Raw genomic sequence first — 22,909 nt, forward strand, 5'->3', positions numbered from 1 at the left:
CTTATTGAGATCTGTCTAAAGGCAAGGCCTACACAGGTAGGCATTATTGGGGTCACTAGAGATCAGGTTCCTCAGCCAGCCAGAAAAATGCTTTTACAAACCAGGGTGCTAAAAGGCTATGCTTCTGTAGCTTAAGAAAAGGTCTGTACATTTGTTAAAAGTTAAACGTTGTATATTAGCCATTTAAAACAGGTCACCCAGAGGCAATGGGCAGTACTTAGAGTACCAATCAGTTGCAGTTTAAAAAACTTCTACTGCGTTTTGTTATTACAAAATTCTGGCAAGTAATTGTTAGTCAATTGTTAACAAATTATAGATATCCTTTTTCTCCACTGATCTCCTTGTTGCTTTAATTGGAAGTAAAAAGGGCTTTTGTGACAAAGACTCCTTTTACCACAATTCAAAGCCAGCCCAGGCACAAAGAATCCCTCTAAAACTCCACCTCCCAATTAATCAGCAAAAAGCCAGGCTAGAGGCACGGCTCAAGAGATTCTTGCTTCGAAATATCCAGCCAAAGGCTGAAAGTGGCATTGTAACTCTTAATTGGTAGAGCACTAGCCTCAAGTAGAAATGCTCAGGGACAGTACCCAAGCCTTGAGTTCATACCCTGTGAATGCCAACTGGGACAAGCTATCCTGGGAACGAAAGCTGAGAGCCCCTCCCAGGATGAGGTCAGTCCTGACAACAGAAAACCATGGAGAGGTGGGGGTGTGAGGGGGGTATGGGAAGGGATGGGAAGGGGAAACAAAGAAGGAGGCAACAATGCTTGTTAAGAAATGCACTCATGGGGCTAGGAAGGTGGCTCAGTGGTAGAGCACTTGCCTTGTATGCCTAAGGCCCTGGGTTCGAGTCCTCAGCACCACATAAGCAAAAAGAAAAAAGCCAGAAGTGGCACTGTAGCTCAAGTGGTAGAGCACTAGCCTTGAGCTGAAGAGCTGAGAGACAGCGCCCAGGCCCAGAGTTCAGGCACCACGACTGGACCCCCCCCCCCAAAAAAAAAGAAATGCACTCATTACTTTGCCCATGTAATTGTAACCCCTCTGTACAGTATTTTCACCAAAACAAAAAACAAAAAACAAAACCCATGGAGAGGAGTAAGAAGAAATAACACCTAATGGAGTCACTTTACACTCACCCTTTCAAAATTAATCAGAGCTGGAAGATCAAAAGAAATAGTTCCTTGCCCACCTACTATCTATACCTGTCTACCTTCTAACTGGAAAGTCACAGCCTTGCCTTTGTTACCTGCAATTTGTATTTATAGTAGCCTCTGACTGGTTACTCCCAACCAATCCATTATGTTCTCCCCAGTTGCCCCAAAGACCCTAGACACCCACTTCCTGCCCCAAGTCCAGTTATTCTTCCTTCCCTGTAATAGGCCACAACTGGACTTATGCTCCCAATGGAACTTTTCTGGCCCAATGCCAATGTGTATTCTCCTATGTCATTCAAGTTAACTGACCTTGTCAGGTTTTTTGCCAGACCTTTCCAAAAGTTTCTTTTAACAGGGTAACAGCCCTCCACCCAGAACACCACCTGGGAACAAGTCAAGGCCACCCTGTTACTACAGGCAAACGGAGACATCATTTACACTGCTCTGCCTTTCCCAGCGCAGACCTGGACCCTAAAGACCCCAGCTCCAGGGACTCCTTGATGCCCCCAGGCCAGCAGGAAGTAGCCAAAAGAGCCATGACACCCATTGGCTCTGGTACCTTTAAATATCTCTTCTACCTCCTCCTCAGGTTAGTGTGATCCTAAAGTGGGAAAAGTCTTACTCCCTGCTCCAGGATGCCGGGAATCAGGTACCATGATAGATCTCCAATCTGAGACAGAAAAGGCAATCTCAGGTCTTTGATATCCCCTTCTGAGAATCAATCCCCCCATGACAAATTCCTCTCTTGGGCTACTAACAGCAATTTTTGCCTTTTAATTGTGTCTTGCATTTTAGATATGGAAAAGATGAGGACCTTTACCAGCCAAACTGTCAAGCAAAATGCCTCTTGTACCATACCTGGCCAAGCAATGAAGCAGGAACCCCTGCTTCAGCAAGAAGCCTCTTTTCAGCAAAAATAGCTCCAGAACAAACAACCTCTGCCCATACCCCCAGCCTGGTACCCCTATTTTGTTAAACAACAAAGTGGGGAAATGTTAACATTATGGCCACCTTTAGTCCTCAGCTCCACCCATACCTGAGCTCCTCCCTGCCATGGAGTTCCCACAATACACCTGGCCACTCCCTCTCTCCACCCAGCCCCACCTGAGCACCCACCTTCCTCAGTTCCTGCCCCCAGACCCTCCTGCTACCTAGATAGGGATGGATGCCATGTGCTCCCTCTTTGGGGAAATATGGCTCCTCTAATAAGCCTTATAATAATCTTCCTGTGCCTGCCTGCCTCCACATGATCCCCTGGGATGGATGTGAAAGATTCCTTTCAGTGATAACGTGGGTGTTACTGAGCACAGCTATGCTGGCCAGGAGTCAATGAGCCCATAGCTCCGCAGAGCACAAACGGGAAAAGAAGGACTTTGCCAATGTGAACATGATTTTGCTCTTGTAAATACTAAAGGGACATTTATAGTGCACAATGGAGCCATGGGAAAGATGGTGAGTAGCTACATTTGTGCTATCAATGTCTGAGACATCACAACAAACAACAGTAGAGCACTGTGTGAGGTGGAAAGCTGAGGATTTAGTCATATCACTCAGGGGGAGAACCCTTCTTGACTAGTGTTTTATTATAAAGAAATTATTTATAAAATACATAATTATTTGCAATAATATATTTATAAAATATATACATATCTTGTGGTGTCTTTACACAGAAACAGTGGGGCACCAGTGGCTCATAACTGTAATCCTACGCAGGAGCCAAGATCTAAGGATCTTAGCCTGGACAGGAAAGCTATGAGACTTTATTTCCAATTAACTACCAAAAAGCCAGAAGTGGAGCTGTGTCGTAGTGTTGGAGACACAGACTCGGCGTGACTCCGCCTGAGAATCCGGGTGCTGTGTGAGGTTTATGTATGCTAGTGAATGAGGAGAAAACTCCATAATCTTGGCAAAGGTTGGGTTACCCAGCAGCAGCCTCCATGATGGAAGGAAGGAGCTCTTTCCCTATCTGGACGAAGGTCTGGATGCCCGGCCATAACCTTGGGAGGACGTGGGGAAAGTGCCCTTCGAGCTCCTCCAAATAACTCTGTAGAACAAAGCCTCATTATGCCCTTTTGTGTTTCTAATGGAGCCCACCTGCACCTTGCTTTCTCTTTATAAGTTTTGATCACATGAAACTGCTTCACCTTTGCTGACAACAATTAACTCTTCCTGCTCACTAACTAAAGGAAACTGTGTTCCTGGAAAACTGTTTAAGGTTAACTTTCTGTCCCATGACTGCCCTGTGACTGCAGATTTACTTTCTATGCCCATATACTGCATATAAGCATATGTTTAATAAACTTTGTCCATACAAAGTGGTGTAGTCCACTTTCTGCCTATCAGACACATGTTCCCAGGTCTCGCTGAGACCTGAGTACTAGCTCTGAGCAAAAAGAGACAATGCCAGGCCCTGAGTTCAAGCCCCAATAGTGGCACAAAAGAATAAAAATATAAAATATAAAAGTCTCTCAGGGCTAGACCTGAAGTAAGGGAGTCAAGTCTGGCCAGTACCATATTGGCCACATGGTGGATGGTAGGGTCTGGTATCTTGTCTTCATGCTGGGGGAAGGAATCACCCCGCCTCCCCTGCCCCATCACATACCCGGACCTCTGGAGGCAGGGGCAGGCACTTGGCTGATAGGTTACTGAATCTGTCAGTCTAGTGCCTGGGACTGGGAATTTCCTGAGGATCTATGCCGACCTATTTAGGCCTGGACCAGCCTAGCTGCCAGGACTCCATGCCACGTGTGTCTCCGTGATCATGTCCTGTGTCCTGGCTCATCTCCAGTCATCATGGAGTCCCAATTCAGCTCTCCATTGGAGCTGAATTGGTTGGCATTGTTTTTTATTTCTTTCCTCTTTAGCATGTTTCCTAGCTGTGTTATGTGTATTTACGTGTATTTATGTGTATTACCTGCAAGACCTTTGTAACAATTGGCGGCCTGTTAACTGTATAATAAAGACTCCAATATTCTATATTTTAAACTGTGGCTTCTAGGATGATTTACAACAGACCCTACAATACCCCAATGAGTAATTGCCCCCAATACTGGATAATTCAACAACAGTCATGTGGCTACTATGAATGAGAACCAGCTGCCTAGGATAGTGGTACTTACCATGCTAGTAATTTAAGTATTTAGAAACTGAGGCAAGAGGCTTATAAATTGAGGCCAACCTGGGGCTATACAGAAGGATATTGTATCAAAAGAAACAAAAAAGAATCAGATGTCTGTGCGTCTGTCATGAATAATGCCACCTTGTTTCTTGTGCAGATGGGGACCTGGAGAATGCAGACCACAGCCTGTGCTCCACAATAGCAGGACAAAGGAGAGATACTTAGGAAATGCTGAGATGCAGCATGTTCCCCCCCCCCCCCACTCAGTCCTCCATGGTCTTAGGCTCAAAGTGGAGAAGTGTGCATGCACAGGCACATGCACACACATGCTATTCAGATGAACAGATCTTGCTTTTGCTCTCCATCCTCTATCTTTTCCCAAGAAAGAATGTCAGTTCCATAAGGACAAGACCTGTGTTTGGTTCTTGGTATAATATGAAAGTGACTGAAATGGTGTCTGGAACTTAGTAGTCAATAGCTGTGGGGCCAAGAAGGTATGAACTTCTGTGGGCCATGCTTCTGAGTTTATATCTCACTTTGGCTGAACCTCACCTCTCATTCTCTACTCAAGAAGGGTCCAGAATCTCTGAGCAAAGGCAGGCTGCAGCACTCCTTCCTCTGGGAATTAATGTAAGAGCTATGAAGGCTTGGTGCTTCATTTCCCTGGAAGCAGGACTCCATCTGTTCAGGGCCCATCACACTGGCCCTATGGGCTGGCAAAGAGGGCTTTGGACCAGGCTGCTCCTTCCAACTTATTTTCCTTTTCTGCATAAGCTTCTCAGTACTCAGGCTGCCTGGGGTCACTAATCTACCCCCACTATCTCTACATCTTACACACACATCCTGGCCAGCAGAGGTTTGCATCTTTCTCTATCCTTGAGTTTTTCTTTTTCCTCAGTACTGGGATGTGAAGTCAAGTCCTTATACTTGGTAGGCAGGCTACTACAGCTACTTTTCAAATGGAGTCTAGAGCTTATTACTTGGGTTAGCCTTAGAATAGGATCTTCCTACCTCTACCTCCTGAATAATAGGCATAAACTACCATGACTGATTTCTTTGTTAAAATGGGGTCTTTTTGTCCAGAATTGGCCCTAATCATTGATCCTACTGATCTCTACTTCTCAAGTGGCTAAGATTACAGGTGTGAGACCTAGCCTTTTTTTAAGGCAGCAGACTCACTATATTCAATATTTAATAGAAAAATTTATCTGGAATACTCTATCTGACATTACTGAAGTTTTGAACTGAGACCTCACCCTGGCTAGAAGGTGCTATACTGCTGAGCCATGCCTCTAGCCCTTTTTTTCTATTGGTTATTTTTGAGATGGGTTCTTACATTCTGCCCAGGCAGGTTTTTTTGGCTGCCTATATTTGGCTTTTCATCGTAGCTGTCAGGAGTGTACTACCATGCCTAGCTCTTCTCACCAAGATGGGGTCTCACAGCCTATTTGTGCCAGGTGCTAACCTGGAGCCATAACCCTCCCAGTCTCAGCCTCCTAGGAGGACAGATGTATACCACCACACCCAGCTATCAGTTGAGAAGGGTGGAAACAAGCAGAAGGGCATGACTTTTCCTTTCCTGGAATCGCAGGAAAAGGGCCAGGCTAGCCTGCTGGATGTGACATATAACTGGCTCAGTTGCCCCTGCTCCCCCCCCCCACCGCTTGTCAATCAACCAACACAAGGCCATCCAAGGTGAGCCGGCCCCCACCCAATCTGCCAACTGACTGTGTATGCACAAAACAAGATATGCATGAGATCAGAAAAACTGCTCAGCTAACTAAACTAAACTGTTTCATAAACCACTAAATTACAAGGCAGTTTGAGCTAAGGGATACATAACTATTTTTTGAGGAAACTGAGGCTCAGACATTAGGTGACTTGCCAAAGGTCCCTCAGCTCTTAGGTGGGAAGCCAAGCTGGCTGCTCCAGAAGCCAAACTTTGCTAACTGTCCTCTAGCCCAGCCATTCTGCAAATTGCAAATATATTCCTACTTCTCTACTTTGCAAAAGGACATGGCATGATATCATACTGCGAGTATTTTGGTTTGCAATGAACCCCTCTGTCTTCTGACACATTCCAACTGGTTAAAAATAAGGTTGATAACCCAGGTGCTGGTGGCTCACACCTATAATCCTAGATACTTGGAAGCCTGAGATCGGAGGATCACAGTTCAAAGGCAGGCCAAGCAGGAAAAGTCTGAAGACTGTGAGACTCTTATCCCCAATTAACCACCCAACAGCCAGAAGTGCTCATGCTCAGTTGAGATGCTGCCACTTCAGATGTATAAAACCACAATTCCAGTAGGAATTGTGTGATACACACCACATGTAACAGAAAGAACTGGAGGTATTTGTTTTTTTTAATTTTTAATTTTTCATCCATTTTCTACATTTTCCACCATAAATCCTAATTTTCTGAAGGGAGGCTAAATCGAGGCTCATATAAGGAAGGGTTCCACTGGAAGACACATTAGCTCATCTAAGTAAGTTATAAGAGCCATATGGGTCCCTTGACTGTCAGTATTTGGAGGATAAGGACAAGAAAGATGCCCTTAAAGGAACTGCTTGCAGGACTCTGGCACCATCCTCGATGGGCTGTCAGAGGGTTTATAAATATGAAAAGGAAGGGGTGGGTAGGAACACGGCAGAGGAAGAAAACAGGAAGCCCCCTTGGCAGCAGCAGGAGGTGGACACTGCCCCAGGCACCTTCAGGAAGGTCAGCAAACACTTGTGCCATCTGGCCCCAAGCCCAGGTGACCCACCATCCACAGAGATGAAATGTAGTATCCGTGCCCGCTTCAGCCTGAGCAATCTTCCAGTTCCTTGGCCAGAGACCAACGAGGTCCCTGGAGGCTGCAAGCAGGGTCCACTCTGATCCTTCTCCTCCTTCCTTCCACACCAACAAGCAGGGAGCAGGTCATGGAGGCTGTGCAGGTACAAACCTAGGACTCATTCCCTTCAATGCCAGTCATCCTGAGGACCTGGGCATCTGTGACTGCACAAAGGACTCGGTAATTATCTTTCATGCATATTGTCCTCTGGACAAGAGGAAAGATGAGAGGAGGGAGAGATGCCATGTCCTCTGCCCAACAGACTCAGTCTCCCAACCCAGTTCCTTCCAACCCTCTTTCCCATCAAAGAGGATTTGGGTATAGAAAAGCAGGGGCAAGTATGAAATCTACTCTGAGATTCATGGCACTATATGCAACTGGATGAACCCAAAAGCAGACAAAGCTGAACTGTGCCTGTCTTCCCACTCTCTGCCTGCTTAGCTATGAGGCAAGACAGAAGTTGGAGGGATGTTGGGTGCTGATGGTTCACACCTACAATTGCTACTCCAGAGGGTGAGATCTGAGGACTGCAGTGTGAAGCCAGCACAAGTAGAAAAGTCTCTGAGATTAATTAGAGATTAACCTCTAATTAACCAACAAAAAGTTGAATGGGAAGCTGTGGCTCCAGCGGTAGAGCACCAGTTTTGAAAACAAAAACACTACAACTTGAACACTAAGCACTTGAACCTGGCCTTGAGTTTAAGATCTAGTACTAGCACATAGACACAGATCTAACATACTCACACAGAAAGATAGACACACACACAGACACACAACACTGAAAAAACGCAGGAAGATTAAGCCTCACGTCTTCCCCACGTGTAGGGAGGTAACAAAGGGTGAGTGATCTGCCAGTGGCCCTTAGTCCTATCGTTCACTTGTTTGTCTCTTCTTTTATTAGCTACTTGAATGCCTCCTAGATGTGGCATTGCAAACAAGTCATGAACCAAACAGGTGAAATCTTTTCCAGCAAATTTGATTCGTTGCAAACACATCAACTAACAAGCCAGATGGTGAGCAGCTCAACACAGGAAAAGCAAGTCAGGGAATGGAGGCTGGAGGTGGCAGAGACAGCGACTGGGAATTTCCATCTTAAATATGTTTACTCTAGAAGGTCTCATGGATAAAATGACTTTTGGACAGAAACTGGGCCATGAAAATATCAGGATTATGATAATGTCTCAAAGAAGGAACAGCAAGTTCAAAGGTCCTGAGGTAGCAGCAGGCTTGACATCAGCACTGCCAAAGCAGGATACAATTCATCAACTGGGACCATGGATCTGAACCAGAGGGCCACCTCAAGGTCATCTCTACCAAATCAGAGTTCAGATACCAGGCAAGAAAATGTCAGTAGGGAAAGCCATTACCTTAACCCTCAGAAGATTCCCTGACAGACCTGTTTCTAGATCCCGCTTCTCCAGGGCCTGTTCACAGGGTGAATATCCCTTGTGCAAAATCCTTGGGCCCAGAAGCATTTCATTTTTTTTTTTGTATTTGCATATAGCTTGTTTGGATACTTAATACACAGACTAAAGGAAATTCTATGCCAAAAAAATTCCTAAGTGTTTTTGGTATACAGTTTTCCACTTGTGCCATCACCTTGGCACTCAAAAGTTCTGGATTTTGGCCGGGTGCTGGTGGCGCACACCTGTAATCTTCGTTATTCAGGAGGCTGAGATATGAGGATCGTGGTTCAAAGCCAGCCTAGGTAGGAAAGGCCATGAGACTTTTATCTCTATCAGAAAACCAGAAGTGGAGCTGTGGAGCAAAGTGGTAGAGTGATAGGTTTGAGCAGAAAAACTAAACAGCATCACCTAGGCCCTGGGTTCTAGCCCCATGACCACCACCAACAGCAAAAATAATGGTTTGATTTTGGAGCATTTCAGGTTTAAGGAGTAGCAATACTTAAGTCTGTATAGATATTTATGGGCTAAGAAGAATCAATGGACAATAAACGCAAGTGTTACAAAAGACTCCGAAGAGAGGCTGAGAGTTTATGGCTCATGCCTGTAATCCTAGCTACTCAGGAGGCTGAGATCTAAAGATCACAGTTTTAAGCCAGCCAGGCCAGAAAAGTCCATGAAACTCCTGTGTCCAATTAACCTCCAAAAATTTGAAAGTGGAGCTGTGGCTCAAGTGGCAGAGTGCCAGACCTGAGTGAAAAAAGCTAAAGGTCAGGGCCTAGGCCCTGCGTTCAAGCCTTAGTACTGTTGGTTTGTTTGTTATTATTGTTTTGTGTTTTTTTTTAAAAAAAAGGACCCAGAATTACAATCTCTTTGGTATTATTCAATGTTTTGAACTATCAGAAATTTCTCCTCAAACTGAACAACAGTAGGAGACAGTGAGAAACAGTATGCAAAACATATCCATGGTGGTGCAGGAGAACCCTAAAGACTATGCAACATGGACCCCCTGGAGGGAAGGGCAGCACACCTCAAGGTTCTGGAAGCTATGGGGCATGAAAGCCAATCTCAGAGGGTTTCTTCTCCTTCCAACGGCTGAGGCTGGGTGAGGTCCGGAGTTGGTGAAAGGGAGCTGCTTGCAGCTTGCTGGAGACCAGACGGGAAGGAAGAAGGGTCTCTCATAGCTGAGACCTGAACCTCAGCTCCAGGCTCAGAGCGCAAACCCTAAACACAAAGATGGGATCTCAGTAGGACTGCCAAATCAGCAAGGAGTCCTTGGAAGATGTTTTTGTATGTGCCAGTACTGGAGCTTCAACCTAGGTCCTCACACTCTCAACTTGACTTTTTCCACTCAAGGATGGTGGTCTACTACTTGAGCCACACTTCCGGCTTTTTGTTGGGTAATTAGAGACAAGAGTCTCAAGGACCTCTCTGCCCAGGCTGAGCCATCAGTCACTATAACATTTTGGTGACAAGGGTATAGAAGGGAACTATTAAATCTTAGCCTTCCATCCTCTAAGAATCTGATCTTAAGTTGTTCCTAGATTTCCAGGGTTTCGTTTCTCACTCTACTGGTATCTTCTTGGTGCTCAAAACATATGATGCACATACATGGCAGACACTAATACTACTTTTGTGGTTGCTCCCTAAATATTTCCTCACACAGGGAAGCCCCTGGAAGCATCATCTTCAATCACATAATAAGCACCCAGGAGGGTGACACCTGGCCACTGTTACTGGGCTCTCCTTTGAACCAACTCCTTAGATCTTTGGGAGAAATCTGAGTTCTTATCCTAAGACACATCACAGGGTTGATGATTCATGCTGAAGAGACACTGACAGAAGCCTAAGTGAGCTGGGTACCCAGTGACTCATGCTTGCAATCTTAACTACTCAGGAAGCTGAGATCTGAGGATCAAGGTTCAAAGCCAGCCTGGGCAGGAAAAGTCCATGCTTTTCTAGTATCTTTCCTATTATCTTATCTCCAATGAACCACTGAAATCTAGAATGGAGCTGTGGCTCAGTAGCAGAGCCGTAGCCTTAAGTGAAAAAAAAGCAAAGCACCCAGGCCCTAAGTTCAAGCCCCAGTAATAGCATAAAAAGCAGCAGCAGTTGGGCACTAGTGGCTCATGCCTGTAATCCTAGCTACTCAGGAGGCTGAGATCTGAGGATCATGATTCAAAGCCAGCCTGAGCAGAAAAGTTTGTGAGACTCTCATCTCCAATTAATCACAGAAAAAATCCAAAGTGGAACTGTACGTAGCTCAAGTGGTAGAGAGCCAGCCTTAAGTGAAAAGTAGCTCAAGAATAGTGCCCAGGTCCAGACTTCAAGCCCCAGGACCACTAAAAAAAAGCAGCAGCAATCTAAATGAGCTAATATATGTGAAAAGGCCACAGACCAGGGCCTGGTACTCAACAGGCACTGTAACTGTTGGGGACTTGTTTCCTTCTGTGGTCACAAAACCTGGCTTTCAGCGGCTGGGAGGTAACAACACATTACACAAATACTACTCAGTACTACTACATTTGGAAACTGGAGCTAACTTCCACACAGCCCCCCAGCAATCACCTGAGTGTAACTCTCCAATTCACACACACACTCTCTCTCTCCTCTCTCTCTCTCTCTCTCTCTCTCTCTCTCTCTCTCTCTCTCTTTCTTGTCTCTGTTCCTCTGGACAAAAAGCCAGTCAGTGTCAGTGTTCTTCCTGCCTCCCAGGCTGTCACTAGGGAAGGAGGACACAGTCACACATCCCCACTGCTGCCCAGTTCAGGGGATGGCAAGGTGACACCCACTTGCAGGGTCAAATGCCAACTCATACACTGTTAATAGTGTCATGAGCTGAAAAGAAGCAGGTAGGAAGGAGAGGACTTCAAGGGCAACCATGTACATGGTCAGGACTACTTCACATCACACAGAATGACTTGTCCTGACCCCATGGGAGATATGGAAACCATCAAGGGCCCCCACAGTGCAGTTGGGTCTGAAGGACTCTTACCTGCCTCGCCACCTTCCGTGCCTCCCAGTAGGGCTTGGAGTCCTCCACAGCTTTGCCGATTTTCTTCACCAACTCATCCAGTTTCACTGTGGCCTCCACCAGAACAGAGCGGAACTTCTGACGGGCATCCTGCAGCCAGGGGCCATAGAGGAGATACAGCTCAGGCACAAAAAGGACACTGCCAACACTGGCTTCAAACACTGGAGGGACTCTATCCAGCAAGCAGATACCCTCATCAATGCCTTACAAGACAGTGTCTACACTGGCACCATGCAAAGAACTTTCTCTTGCAGTGACAATGATCTAGAACCTACACTGTTAGGATGACCACCAACACATATGGAGCCCTTAGACTGGCTGGGGTGACTGAGGAAATGAGTTTGCAATTTACTTGAGGTTTATTTACATTAATAATTAATGTGGCCAGGCATGGAGGTACACACTTGGGTGAATTGGAGATAGGAGGATCATGTTCCTAGGACAGCCCAGGGCAGTTAGTCTTAAAAGAAAAAAAAAAAAACTTGACAAATAGGATTACACAAAATAAAAAGTTTCTGCACAGTGAGGGACATAGTTACTAAACTAGAAAGACAGCCAACAGATTGGGAGAAGATCTTTACCAGCAAGACATCTGACTAACATCCAAAGGACTCAAAAAGCAAACCCCCTCCAAAACTATCAAATCAACAAATGGGCAATGGAGCTTAAGAGCATCTTGTTGGAAGAAGAAAATGGCAAGCAAACACATAAGGAAATGCTCAACAACACTGGCCATAAAGGAAATGCAAATCAAAACATTTTGAGATTCCATCTCATCCCAATTTGTATTCTTGATAGTGGCCAATCTAACAACAACATATGCTTGGATGGGATGTTAGGATAAAGGAATCCCATTGTACTGTTGGTAAGACTAAACTAGTACAACCACTCTTGCAGGAAGTCTGGCAGTTCCTCAAAAAACTAAACATAGAACTTCCCTACAACCTAGCCATACCATTCTTGGGCATCTACCCAGAATGTTACAAATCAGGAGACAGTGAAGACATTTGTGCATCCATATTCACTGCTGTACTGGTTCTAGAAACAGCCCAGATACCCTAGAGTAGATGAGTAGATCAATAAAATGTGGTGCAAGGGATACACAGTGGAATTTTACTCATCCATTAGAAAGAATAATGTCATCTGCAGGGGAATGGATGGACCTAGAACAAATCATGTTATGTGAGGTAGGCCAAGCTCAAAAAGTGACGACGAATATTTCTCTCCTATTCAGAAGCTAGATCTAAAATACACCAGGGCATGGTAAATTATACAGGACTCTAGGCATTCACACAGTGAGACCAAAGGATACCCTTAGGGGAGGAACCCAAAGGCATAATCTTCTGAACATGTAAACTACTATTTATTGAAATGAATTCCTGGAAAGGGAAACACAAGTTATTTATTTTGCTGCTGGTGGTAGTGCTCCCCCTACCCTTTTTCTTTTTCTGCTTCTTGGGGAAGAAGAAAGGAGAGGGTGCAAAGGAGGAAGGGCAAACAAATGCAATCATGGTATTCAGTCTACACTATGTGGAAAGTGAACTATGCAACTTGTGGGCAGGGATGGGAAGGGGAAAGTGGGGGAAAGTGAAGGACAGGGTGACATTGTCCAAAGAGAAATGTACACATTACCTGAATTGTGAAATGGTAACCACTCTGTATAATACCTTAATAATAAAATTATATTTTTAAAAAGAGAGATAAAAACAAATAGCAAAAGAACCAAGTATGGTTCAAGTGATGGAACACTAGCCAATCGGGCACCATACATTGAGTTCAACCCCCAGGACTTCAAAAAAGTAAATGAATAAAAACTAATGTGGCCAGGCAACTATGCTGAACAGAACTGCATACATTAAAAAGTTCTGTCTGCCAGGTGCTGGTGGCTCATGCCTGTAGTTCTAGCTACTCAGGAGGCTGAGATCTGAGGATCATCATTTGAAATGACCCCAAGCAAAAACATCCATGAGGCACTCATCTCCAACTAACCAGAAAAAAGCAAAGCAAAAAGTTCAAGGTCCTGAGTTCAAGCCCCAGTACTGGGATATGCACGCATGTGCATGCGCACACACGCTTATGGGTATACACACACACACACACACACAAACACACCTCTGTCCAGGTCTTCAGAGGAAGATCATCCAGTCTGGCCACTTGTGATAGCTTCAGTCCACATTAAGTCCACTGTGCCATTTCCCACAAAGCCCTTGACTACATGATTCATCAGTCATTAACACTGACTGCAAGTTTATTGCATGTACTCATGCATGCCTGCATGTACTGATGCACATCAGACCCTGTTCTGGGCCTTCAGCATGTTCTTCCCTCAGTACATTACCACCCAGTCTAGAAATGCCAATGCCTCCATGGCAACAGCATGTACCATGGAACCCAGCTGCAGAAAACCTTGCCAGAGCCACTAATGGAGAGAGGTACAAAATCTCCAGACCAGTAGCTACTGACACATGTGGGGGACCTGGGACTGAGAGAAAATTCATGTCCCCAGCAGGCAGCAGAGCCCTAGTTCAGGCAGGATAAATGGCTTGTGTTTTCAAGAATCTAAGGGAGCCAGAGGTCTGGAATGTGGAGAATGTCAAGAGATAAGGGTGGCCACCAATCCTGGAAACAGCTACTAGCAAAGGTCTAGAAAGTACATGGTGCTTAGTTACTCAGGAGCTGAGGTCTGAGGATTGCTGTTCAAAGTCAGGCCAGGTAGGAAGAGTCCATGAGACTCTTATCTCCAATTAAGCCACCCCCCCCTCCAAAAAAAAGCCAGAAGTGGAGCTGTGGCTCAAGTGGTAGAGCATTAGCCTTGAGCACAAAAGCTCAGAGGTAGCACCAAGGCCCTGAGTTCAAGCTCCAGGATGACACCCCCGCCTCCCTCAAAAAAACCCAGAAACCAGGTCCATGAGATATAAGGAAGAATAAAAATGAAGAAATATAGTTCCTGGTTTGGGGAATTGAGTTGGTATTTCTCAGATCCCAAGACCCAGCTTTCCCTTTCTTTTCTCTCCTGTTCACTTGCATGGTGGAGCCACATGTGGGTGGGGTGATTTGGGGAAAGGAGAACACATAGTCACAAGCCAAGACGATTCCCTGAGACTAAACAGCCACTTGCTGGGGAGACGTTTCTCCCAGAGGCTGGAAGGACCTTCCCTATAATGAACTATTGAACAGTCTATGTTTCTACATGTAGGGGAGGGTCAGAGGGATAAAAATGGCTCTGGTCAGCTCTTCTAATCCATCCCCTGTCATCTCAAGCCATGGAAAGGCTTGCTAGAAAGGCTTGAACATGGTATTCAGGATGTGAGGATACAGCCTCAGCTTCCCATACGAGTCTTCACTCTGCTCTGACCCCAAATCCCATTTCTGATTCAGATTTTCCCCCATCCTGTGTTTGTCATTATCTTGATGTTCTCAGCCTTCTCTCATCAGCCAGGCCTGGAATCATCTGCTAAAGCTTCTGAAGGCAGAGAACAGAGGACACGGGGCCTCCAGGGAAGGGCTGGATATCTTGAGGTACTCCAGGGAACAAGAAAGTCCCACACAACTTCTGCCAGGCTTGGCTTCTTGGAACAGGGAAGCAGCATGTTGTCAAGGCCCAGGATTTCAATGTGAGACACAGAGTCAACCACAGTTAAATCTCTTTCTGTGGAAGCCTATGCACCATTGGTTATTATCTATGAAATTCTTACTTTTCATCTCATAGGGAGGGTTATGAGAAAAAAAGGAGAACACAAATGTAAAACCCCTAATAGTTCCATCCAGGCCCACAGTTTATGCTCAATAATTGCATATGACGTTTCCTTTGTGATCCATGAAAAGCCACTGATAGGGCTGGGAAGGTGGCTCAGTGGTAGAGTGCTTGCCTCGCATGCATGAGGCCCTGGGTTCGATTCCTCAGCACATAAGCAGAAAAAGCTGGAAGTGGCACTGTGGTTCAAGTGGTAGAGTGCTAGCCTTTAGCTGAAGAGCTGAGGGACAGCACCCAGGCCCAGAGTTCAGGCCCCACAACCAACAAAATATAAATAAATAAAATAAAATAAAAAATAAAAGCCACTGATAACCATTTTTCTCCTGTGACCCATTAAAAAACACTGGGTGGGTGGGGAGTCTCCATGAGGCAGGGTGGCTGACAAGATGGACATAATAACATCAAACTTCAAAGACAGTTGCTTTGTCAGCTGCACTTGTGCATCTGACTTGAGTCCTTACAGTTACCTCTCAGTCCTGAACAGCATCCTCCCCTAGGACCACTTGTAAAATAACCTGCTCCCAAAGCACTGCCTATGGGCCAAGAGACTTAGAACATCTGGCTAATACACTGTGTAGTAAATGTTATAAAAAATTAATTTTTAAGCTGGACACTGGTAGCTCACACTTACAATCCTAGCTACTTCAGAGGCTGAGAGCTAAAGATCATAGTTTGAAGCCAGTCTTGGCAGACACGTCTGAGAGATTCATCTTTAAAAACCCAGCAAAAAACTGAGACTGGAGGCATGGCTCAAATGGTAGAGTGCCAGCCTCGAGTAGAAAATCTAAGCAAGGACTCAAGTTTAAGTCCTAATACTAGTACATGCTCACACAAAAATATACAAGCACCAAGGTAATTTTTTTTTTCCGATCATGGATCTTGAACTCTGAGCCTGAACACTGTCCCTCAGCTCTTCAGCTCAAGGCTAGTGTTCTACCATTTGAGCCACTGTGTCACTTCCGGTTTTCTGAGTGGTTTATTGGAGTTAAGAGTCTCATGGGCTTTCCTGCCTGGACTGGCTTTGAACTGTGATCCTTAAATCTCAGCCTGAATAGCTGAATTACAGGTGTGACCCACTGGCGCCCAGCAATACCAAGGTAATTCTCAAATTTTTCACTAAAAAACAATCAGGCTGGGTGCCAGTGGCTCACGCCTGTAATCCTTACTACTCAGGAGGCTGAGATCTGAGGATTGCAATTCAAAGCTAGCCCAGGCAGGAAAGTCTATGAGACTCTTATCTCCAATTAATCACCAGAAAACCAGAAGGAGCACTGTATCTCCAGTGGTAGAGAGCTAGCCTTGAGCTGAAGAGCTGAGGGGCAGTGCCCAGGCCCAGAGGTTGAAAGACAAAAAAAAAAAATCAGTTGATCTTACCTGGTAAACATGAGCCAGAAGTGGAATAGAATATAACCTACCCACTGTGCTTGTATCTATATTACACACCTGATGCTTTTGTTTTGGTTTACTGCTCAGTCCCTGGAGACATTTGATTGGCCAAGAGCTGTTCTGGGTATATTCAATCCACCAAGTTTGGCTTCATAGGGAAAAAGGGATGCTGAGCACAGGTTGACAATTTACTACATGGCAGGCACAAATGCTTTGGCCCTGGCAACTTGTATAACCACTAACATCTATCTTAGGACATGTTGTGGTTGTTATCCACATCTTACAAAGGAGTAAACTAAGGTACAAAGAACCTCAGTAGTTTGCCCAGGGCCACAAACTTGGGAAATGACAACCTAAAATTTAAACTCAAAGAGTAAACTGACATGTGGTGTGTCACAGGCAAGTGACTGGGAAATCACCCAAAGACAGTGCCACCAGGCCAGGTCTTGAGTAAAAGCAAATTTCACCTGATGGGGAAGTCCAACAGCACGAGTATGACATGTGGGAGGCCTACCAGGGGCTGGAACAAAGAAAGCACATGTGCCACGTGAAGGCATTTGAACTTCATCTCATGTACAAAGGGGAACCAGGGGAGGTCAGGGAGGTGATTTTTTTTTTTGCTTATATGCTTCCTTTGCAAAAGATTTCCTGATTACAGTTGGAAGAGGTGTGACTCAAGTGACAGAGAAACAGCCTTGAGCAAAAAAAGCTAAGCAATAATGTGAAATCCTGAGTGCACACCCTGGTACAAACTTTTTTTTGTTTGTTGTTTGTTGTTATAGCTAGGTGTGGTGGCTCAAGCTTGCATGTAATTCTACCTACTTGGAAGGTCAGAACTGGCCAGCCCATGCATAAAAGTACATGAGGCTCTATCTCAATGGCCAAGCATAGCTACAGGGGAAGCACAATGGTTGGGCAAAGTACCAAAGCATCTGTCATCCCAGATGATAACAGCCTAGGCCAAACCAGTATGACAATCACTGACAATATCCAAGGCAAGAAGGAACTGGGAATGTGGCTTCAGTGGTAAAGTGCTTTGTAAATTCAAGGTCCTGAGTTCAATTCCCAGTAAAGAAAAAAAAATTCTCGTTCTACTTTTTCATCACTGGGATTTGGTCTCCTATTCTCTTTGCTTCTCCATTTACTCTGGCCTTAAATCATCTCATAATCAAGCCTCATTCCCTTTTTTGGTACTAGTACTAGGTCTTGAACTCAGGGCCTAGGTGTTGACCCTTAGCTTTTTCACTTAAGACTGATGCTCCACACCACTTTTGGCTTTTGGACGGAGTTCATTGGAGAGAAGAGTGTCACAAACATTCCTTCCTGGGATGGCTTCAAAGTGTGATCTTCAGATATCAGCTTACTGAGTAGCTCAGAACCACCGGTGCCTGGCCATAATCAAATCTTTTTAACCTGGGCCTACATAATTGGGGTTTTTCCCATTGTATAACTCAAAATACTTTCCATGTCCCCTGTATCAAAAATGATTGAAAACTGCAGTCTACAAACAGAAAAGTAATCATATTTCACTACACAGCTCAGCTGTGAATACTCACACAGTGTAAATAAAATTACCTCTACAATCATCTAAAATACATTAAAGTATCATAAACTGTCTTTAGAGAAGACAAATAAAAAAGATGCCACTCTACTGGAATTTTGTCTCTTTTTTTCTTTTTGAGTCAGGGTCTTGCTAACTTTTTGGTGACATTTCAAAGTATAATTCCTAAGCAATAAATGGGATAATTACTGAGTTCATTTAAAATGTCAACTAGTTGAAGGATGCTGGAGAGTGGGGACAGTTGAATCCTTGCATGACAGGCCACAGTTTAAAACCATACAGTGAGAATCAGAACCAGCCTCCCTCCCCGACTGGGGGTGTGGAGACACACATCAGAATCAATGAGACTTCATTGTGGGGCTTTTCTGAAGCTGTGAGCAAAAGGAATGTTATCCCACTTGAGGTGGCTGGGAGGAAAGCTAGAAAGCCTGGTGCAGATAGCAGCCACCTTGGCACCATGAGAGGAGAATCTGATAATGGAAGGAAGAGAAATGGAAAAATAACCAGGTCCCATGCTACTTTGAGCTTTGCATCAAGCAGAATCCTACAGTCTATCTCTATACTGCTATTTCCCAAGTCATGACTAACCCCTTCCTAATATCATCTTTGCTCTTTGGATTTTGTCATCATGGGACTTGAACTCAGGGCCCAGGCACTGTCCCTGAGCTCTTTCACTCAATGCTAATGCTTTATCACTTTGAGCCACAACTCCACTTCTGGGTTTCTGGTGGGTACTGAAAAGTCTCACGGACTTTCCTGACCAGACTGGCTTTGAGCTATAATCCTCAGATCTCAGCTTCCTGAGTAATCATGAACTCAAGCCCTAGTACTGCACATACTCACACTCTCACACATACACTCTCTCACACACACAGAGTCCCTAATCATGCTTCTATCTCCTACATTACAGATGTGTCCTGCAAGGAAAGGTGGGGTAGGAAATGACCCACAAAGGTGGGCAGTTCCAGGCAAGTCATCTCAGAAGCAGCCAGGGACTTCTACTGGTAGAGGAAAACAAGCCATCCCAGGGCTGTTTCCTCACTGACTTAAAAATCTGCACTCCAAGGATTTCTAAATTAGATCCCTGTGCATGGATGAAGCCACAGATGTTCTCACTGAAAACCAGATCTCGCCCACATGGTGACTCAGACCCAGGGTAATTTGCTATAGCTGGGCGAGGCCCAGCTTCCCTATCTGAATGTGTCACTGTGTCAGCAGCACTGCTCAGCATTGCTTAGGATAGCCAAACCAAGCTGCTTGGAGCCAGCACACCTGGACACTGGTGCCCTGACACCACGCTGGCTGGGTCCACTGGGGGCCAATCCATTCATCCAAGCTTGTAACCTGAGAAGGATAGACAGCCTTTCCCCTTGTGGAGGGGGCCCCAGAACCAAGGGAGATAAAGATGGGATGTTGGCTTTTTAAAAATAACTGTCCTACATATTTGACATGACACAAGCTTCAAAGGTGCCGTGGTAATGTCATTTATAAATAAACCACTTGGGTTTTTGTAGAGACACGTTGCAGGCATGGTTGCACCTGGCACTGTGCCTTCAGGACAGGCTCAGCAGGAAGCACTGTCCCAGCATGCAGCTCTCTGGGCCTGAGGTCACATAGCAGGTAACTGCCCCACACTGGACAAAGCATACTACTTAGTCTTTCAGTAGGAGGTGCAGTTAGTCACCAGTGAATCTCAGAGGAGTCTGCAGAAACCATTCATTGGAGGGGGAGGACGAGAGAGGAGTTTCAGGGTTTCCATTTTCATAAAAGAAAAAGATTCTACTCATTTGCCTATGTCATCTTTATCCTCTTATGAGCATCCCCTGGAGTCTTCCAGAATGACATGACAGGTGGCATTCATGACAGGTGGCATTGCCAGAAATGGAACACAGAGACACACACAGGCTTCCACTATGAAGTGATACAGCCCTTGCTACTGAGACTTCTGCCCTTCCAAACTGGGAGCTTATTAAATAGCCTCTTTATAAAGAAAAAAAGAAATGGAATGGCTCTTCTAGTAAGTCAGACATTAAAGAGACTTGTAAACTGAAAAGGCAGGGTGTATAATAGTGTACTCCTGTAACACCAGTATTCAGGAGGAGGAGAATATGGACTTAGAATCTTACTATGTAGTCCAGGCTGTCCTCTGTGTCAAAAAAAAATAAATAAATAAAAGCAGCCAGGCGCTGGTGGCTCACACCTGTAATCCTAGCTACTCAGGAGGCTGAGATCTGAGGATCATGGTTCAAAGCCATCCTAGATAGAAAAGCCTGTGAGATTTTTATACCCAATGAACCAGCAAAAAACCAGAAGTCTCCAAGTGGTAGAGGGCCAGCCTTAGGGGAAAAAAAAGCTAAGTGTCAGGTGTCAATGAGTTTAAGCCCCACTACTGACAAAAGTTAAAATTAAAACTCTCATGTAAAAACAATTGCTTTCCAGTAAATTCTTTACTTAAGAAAATGGTCATTTTTCATATATTATTTATGCTAACGAAAAAGCTTATCATCTTTAGTGACTTTAAAACTTTTTGGTCCGGTATGTGGTTGAAATAGTAGACTGACTGTTTAGCAAGTACAAGGCCCTGTGTTCAAACCCCAGACACCCAAACACACACACACACACACACACACACACACAGACACACACACACACACACACACACTTCAATAGTGGTTGCATGGAGAGCTGGTAAGGGCATACCACATTGTCTGACAGAACAGTCTACGAGGGAAGACCTGGTTTAGAGCTGTCATTCAACATGAAGCCACAGGTGGTGAAAAGAACTCAACATGGCTGATGCAATCAACTTCGTAAAATTTTAATTCACTTGAGTTGTAATTTAGACAGTTGCACATGGCTGAAGGCTGCTGTGTTAGGCAGCATAGGCCCAGGCCTAGAAACTTCCTTTGCAGGGATCTTTGCCGCTTTGTCCACTAGTTTTTCTTCTCTCAGCCCTAGCTCCTGAAGAGATGGGAGCCAGAACAGATTTGTCTCAAACTTATGATTCTCCTGCCTCAGCTGAAACTTTTTTTTTTGTCAGTCTTGGGGCTTGAACTGGGTGCTGTCCCTGAGCTCTTTTGCTCAAGACTAGCACTCTACCACTTTAAGCCACAATGCCACTTCCAGTTTTCTGGTGGTTACTTGGAGATAAGTCTCATGGATTCTCCTGCCCAGGCTAGCTTTCAACCAGGATCCTTAGAACCTAAAGCCTACTGAGTAGCTAAGATTACAGGAGTGAGCCACTAGCACCGGACTTGAAACTTTTTAAACTGATTTCAGACTTGGAAAAACTGAAGGGAACATGATGGATAGATATTTTCTAAGGAAGAAGAGGCTATCTAATTGGATATGTGACTTTTTCCAAAAGCATCAACAATCCCACTGTCCTTTATCATGAAGGACAAAAATTTTCCCACATCAACATTACATTTATTCTCTCTCTCTCTCTCTCTCTCTCTCTCTCTCTCTCTCTGGAGTCCTTGAATCTGAAAAAGTTCTTCAGTTTTGGTCCTTCATGGCCTATCCTGTTGTTGTTAATAATGAGCCAGTTATTTTGCAGAATGTCTGTTAATTTGGGAAAGAGACACTTTCAAAGCATACTTTCAGGGGAGGTTACATAGGTACAGGCTGCTAACATGCATGTGATCAGTGATATAGCAGCTCACCAGCCAAGGTCCAGAGCCCACAAACAGCCTCGAAGCTGCCCAGTGCAGCCGTCAGCCCTACAGGCCTGGAGGAAGTGAGTGACATAATAGCATTATGTGCACACACCAACACAGCCAGAAACTGAGACTCAAGGATTCTTTCAGTCATGGATACACATGCTCCTAAACCCTCAGGAGTCTCAGTTAGAGGCAGCAGCATTGCTTAAACACATTGTTCTGAACTTGAGCACTGTTTCCATGTCTCTGCCAAGAGGTGTAATATAGTTTCTCAAAATCCATTTTAGTTACTTACTTCATATGTACAGATGTGCCAGAACTAGACTTGCACTCAGGGCTTTGCACTCTCATTTGGCTTTTTTCCTCAAGGCTGGAGCCCTACCACTTGAGCCACACCTCTACTTCTGTTGTTTTTAACAGTCTTATGAACTTTTTTGCTTTGAACTTTCTGGCTTTGAACCATCATCTTCATATCTTAGTCCCCGAGTAGCTAGGATTACAGATATGAAATGCTCAGTGTAATTTTTTTTTCTTCACAGTTTCAGTCATTAGATTTCAGATGATTGTACAATCAATGTGCACATTCATCAGGATGGTGTTTCAACCCCCAGCCAAGCTGTTAGGAAACAAACATAAGCTCTACTTTATAATGTGTTTCATAATCAAGGCAACATGGTCAGCTCACAGGCCAGCTTTGGAAAAGCTGAGCACAGCCAGCAACAGCCTTTGCTGGAAGCTGCATCCACCACCAGGGCATTCCAGACAAGCAGGCTGGCTTGCTTCTTCTGCTAGCTTTTTGGTTATCTCCTTCCTGACTGCAGCTAGTCTCTCTGGGAAAAAGAAGGCACAAGATGCAAAGGAGCCAAAGTCCTCTGCTGTAACTCTGACACTCCCAGAAGAGTGAGCCAAAAATGTCAAAAATGGTCACTTCTCCTAGTAGAATTTGTCATCTAACAGCTCAGAATTTCTTAAAATAGTATAGCCAAGAATTGCTTCAACACAAA

General features: G+C 44.8%; 1 protein-coding gene across 2 annotated transcripts in view; it reads right to left on the minus strand.

Annotated features, from left to right (window-relative positions):
- Positions 1–22,909, minus strand: part of Sh3bp5 (SH3 domain binding protein 5) — an 80,366-nt gene that overhangs the window by 42,051 nt on the left and 15,406 nt on the right. For both annotated transcript variants that reach the window (XM_070018612.1, XM_070018611.1), the window contains exon 3: positions 11,504–11,632. In XM_070018612.1, coding sequence (XP_069874713.1) covers positions 11,504–11,632 — 129 coding nt within the window. The remainder of the gene's footprint in view (positions 1–11,503; positions 11,633–22,909) is intronic.

The sequence above is a fragment of the Dipodomys merriami genome, unplaced genomic scaffold (genome assembly GCF_024711535.1).
Source record: "Dipodomys merriami isolate MVZ:Mamm:240054 unplaced genomic scaffold, mDipMer1.0.p SCAF_13, whole genome shotgun sequence".
Lineage (NCBI taxonomy): Eukaryota > Metazoa > Chordata > Mammalia > Rodentia > Heteromyidae > Dipodomys > Dipodomys merriami.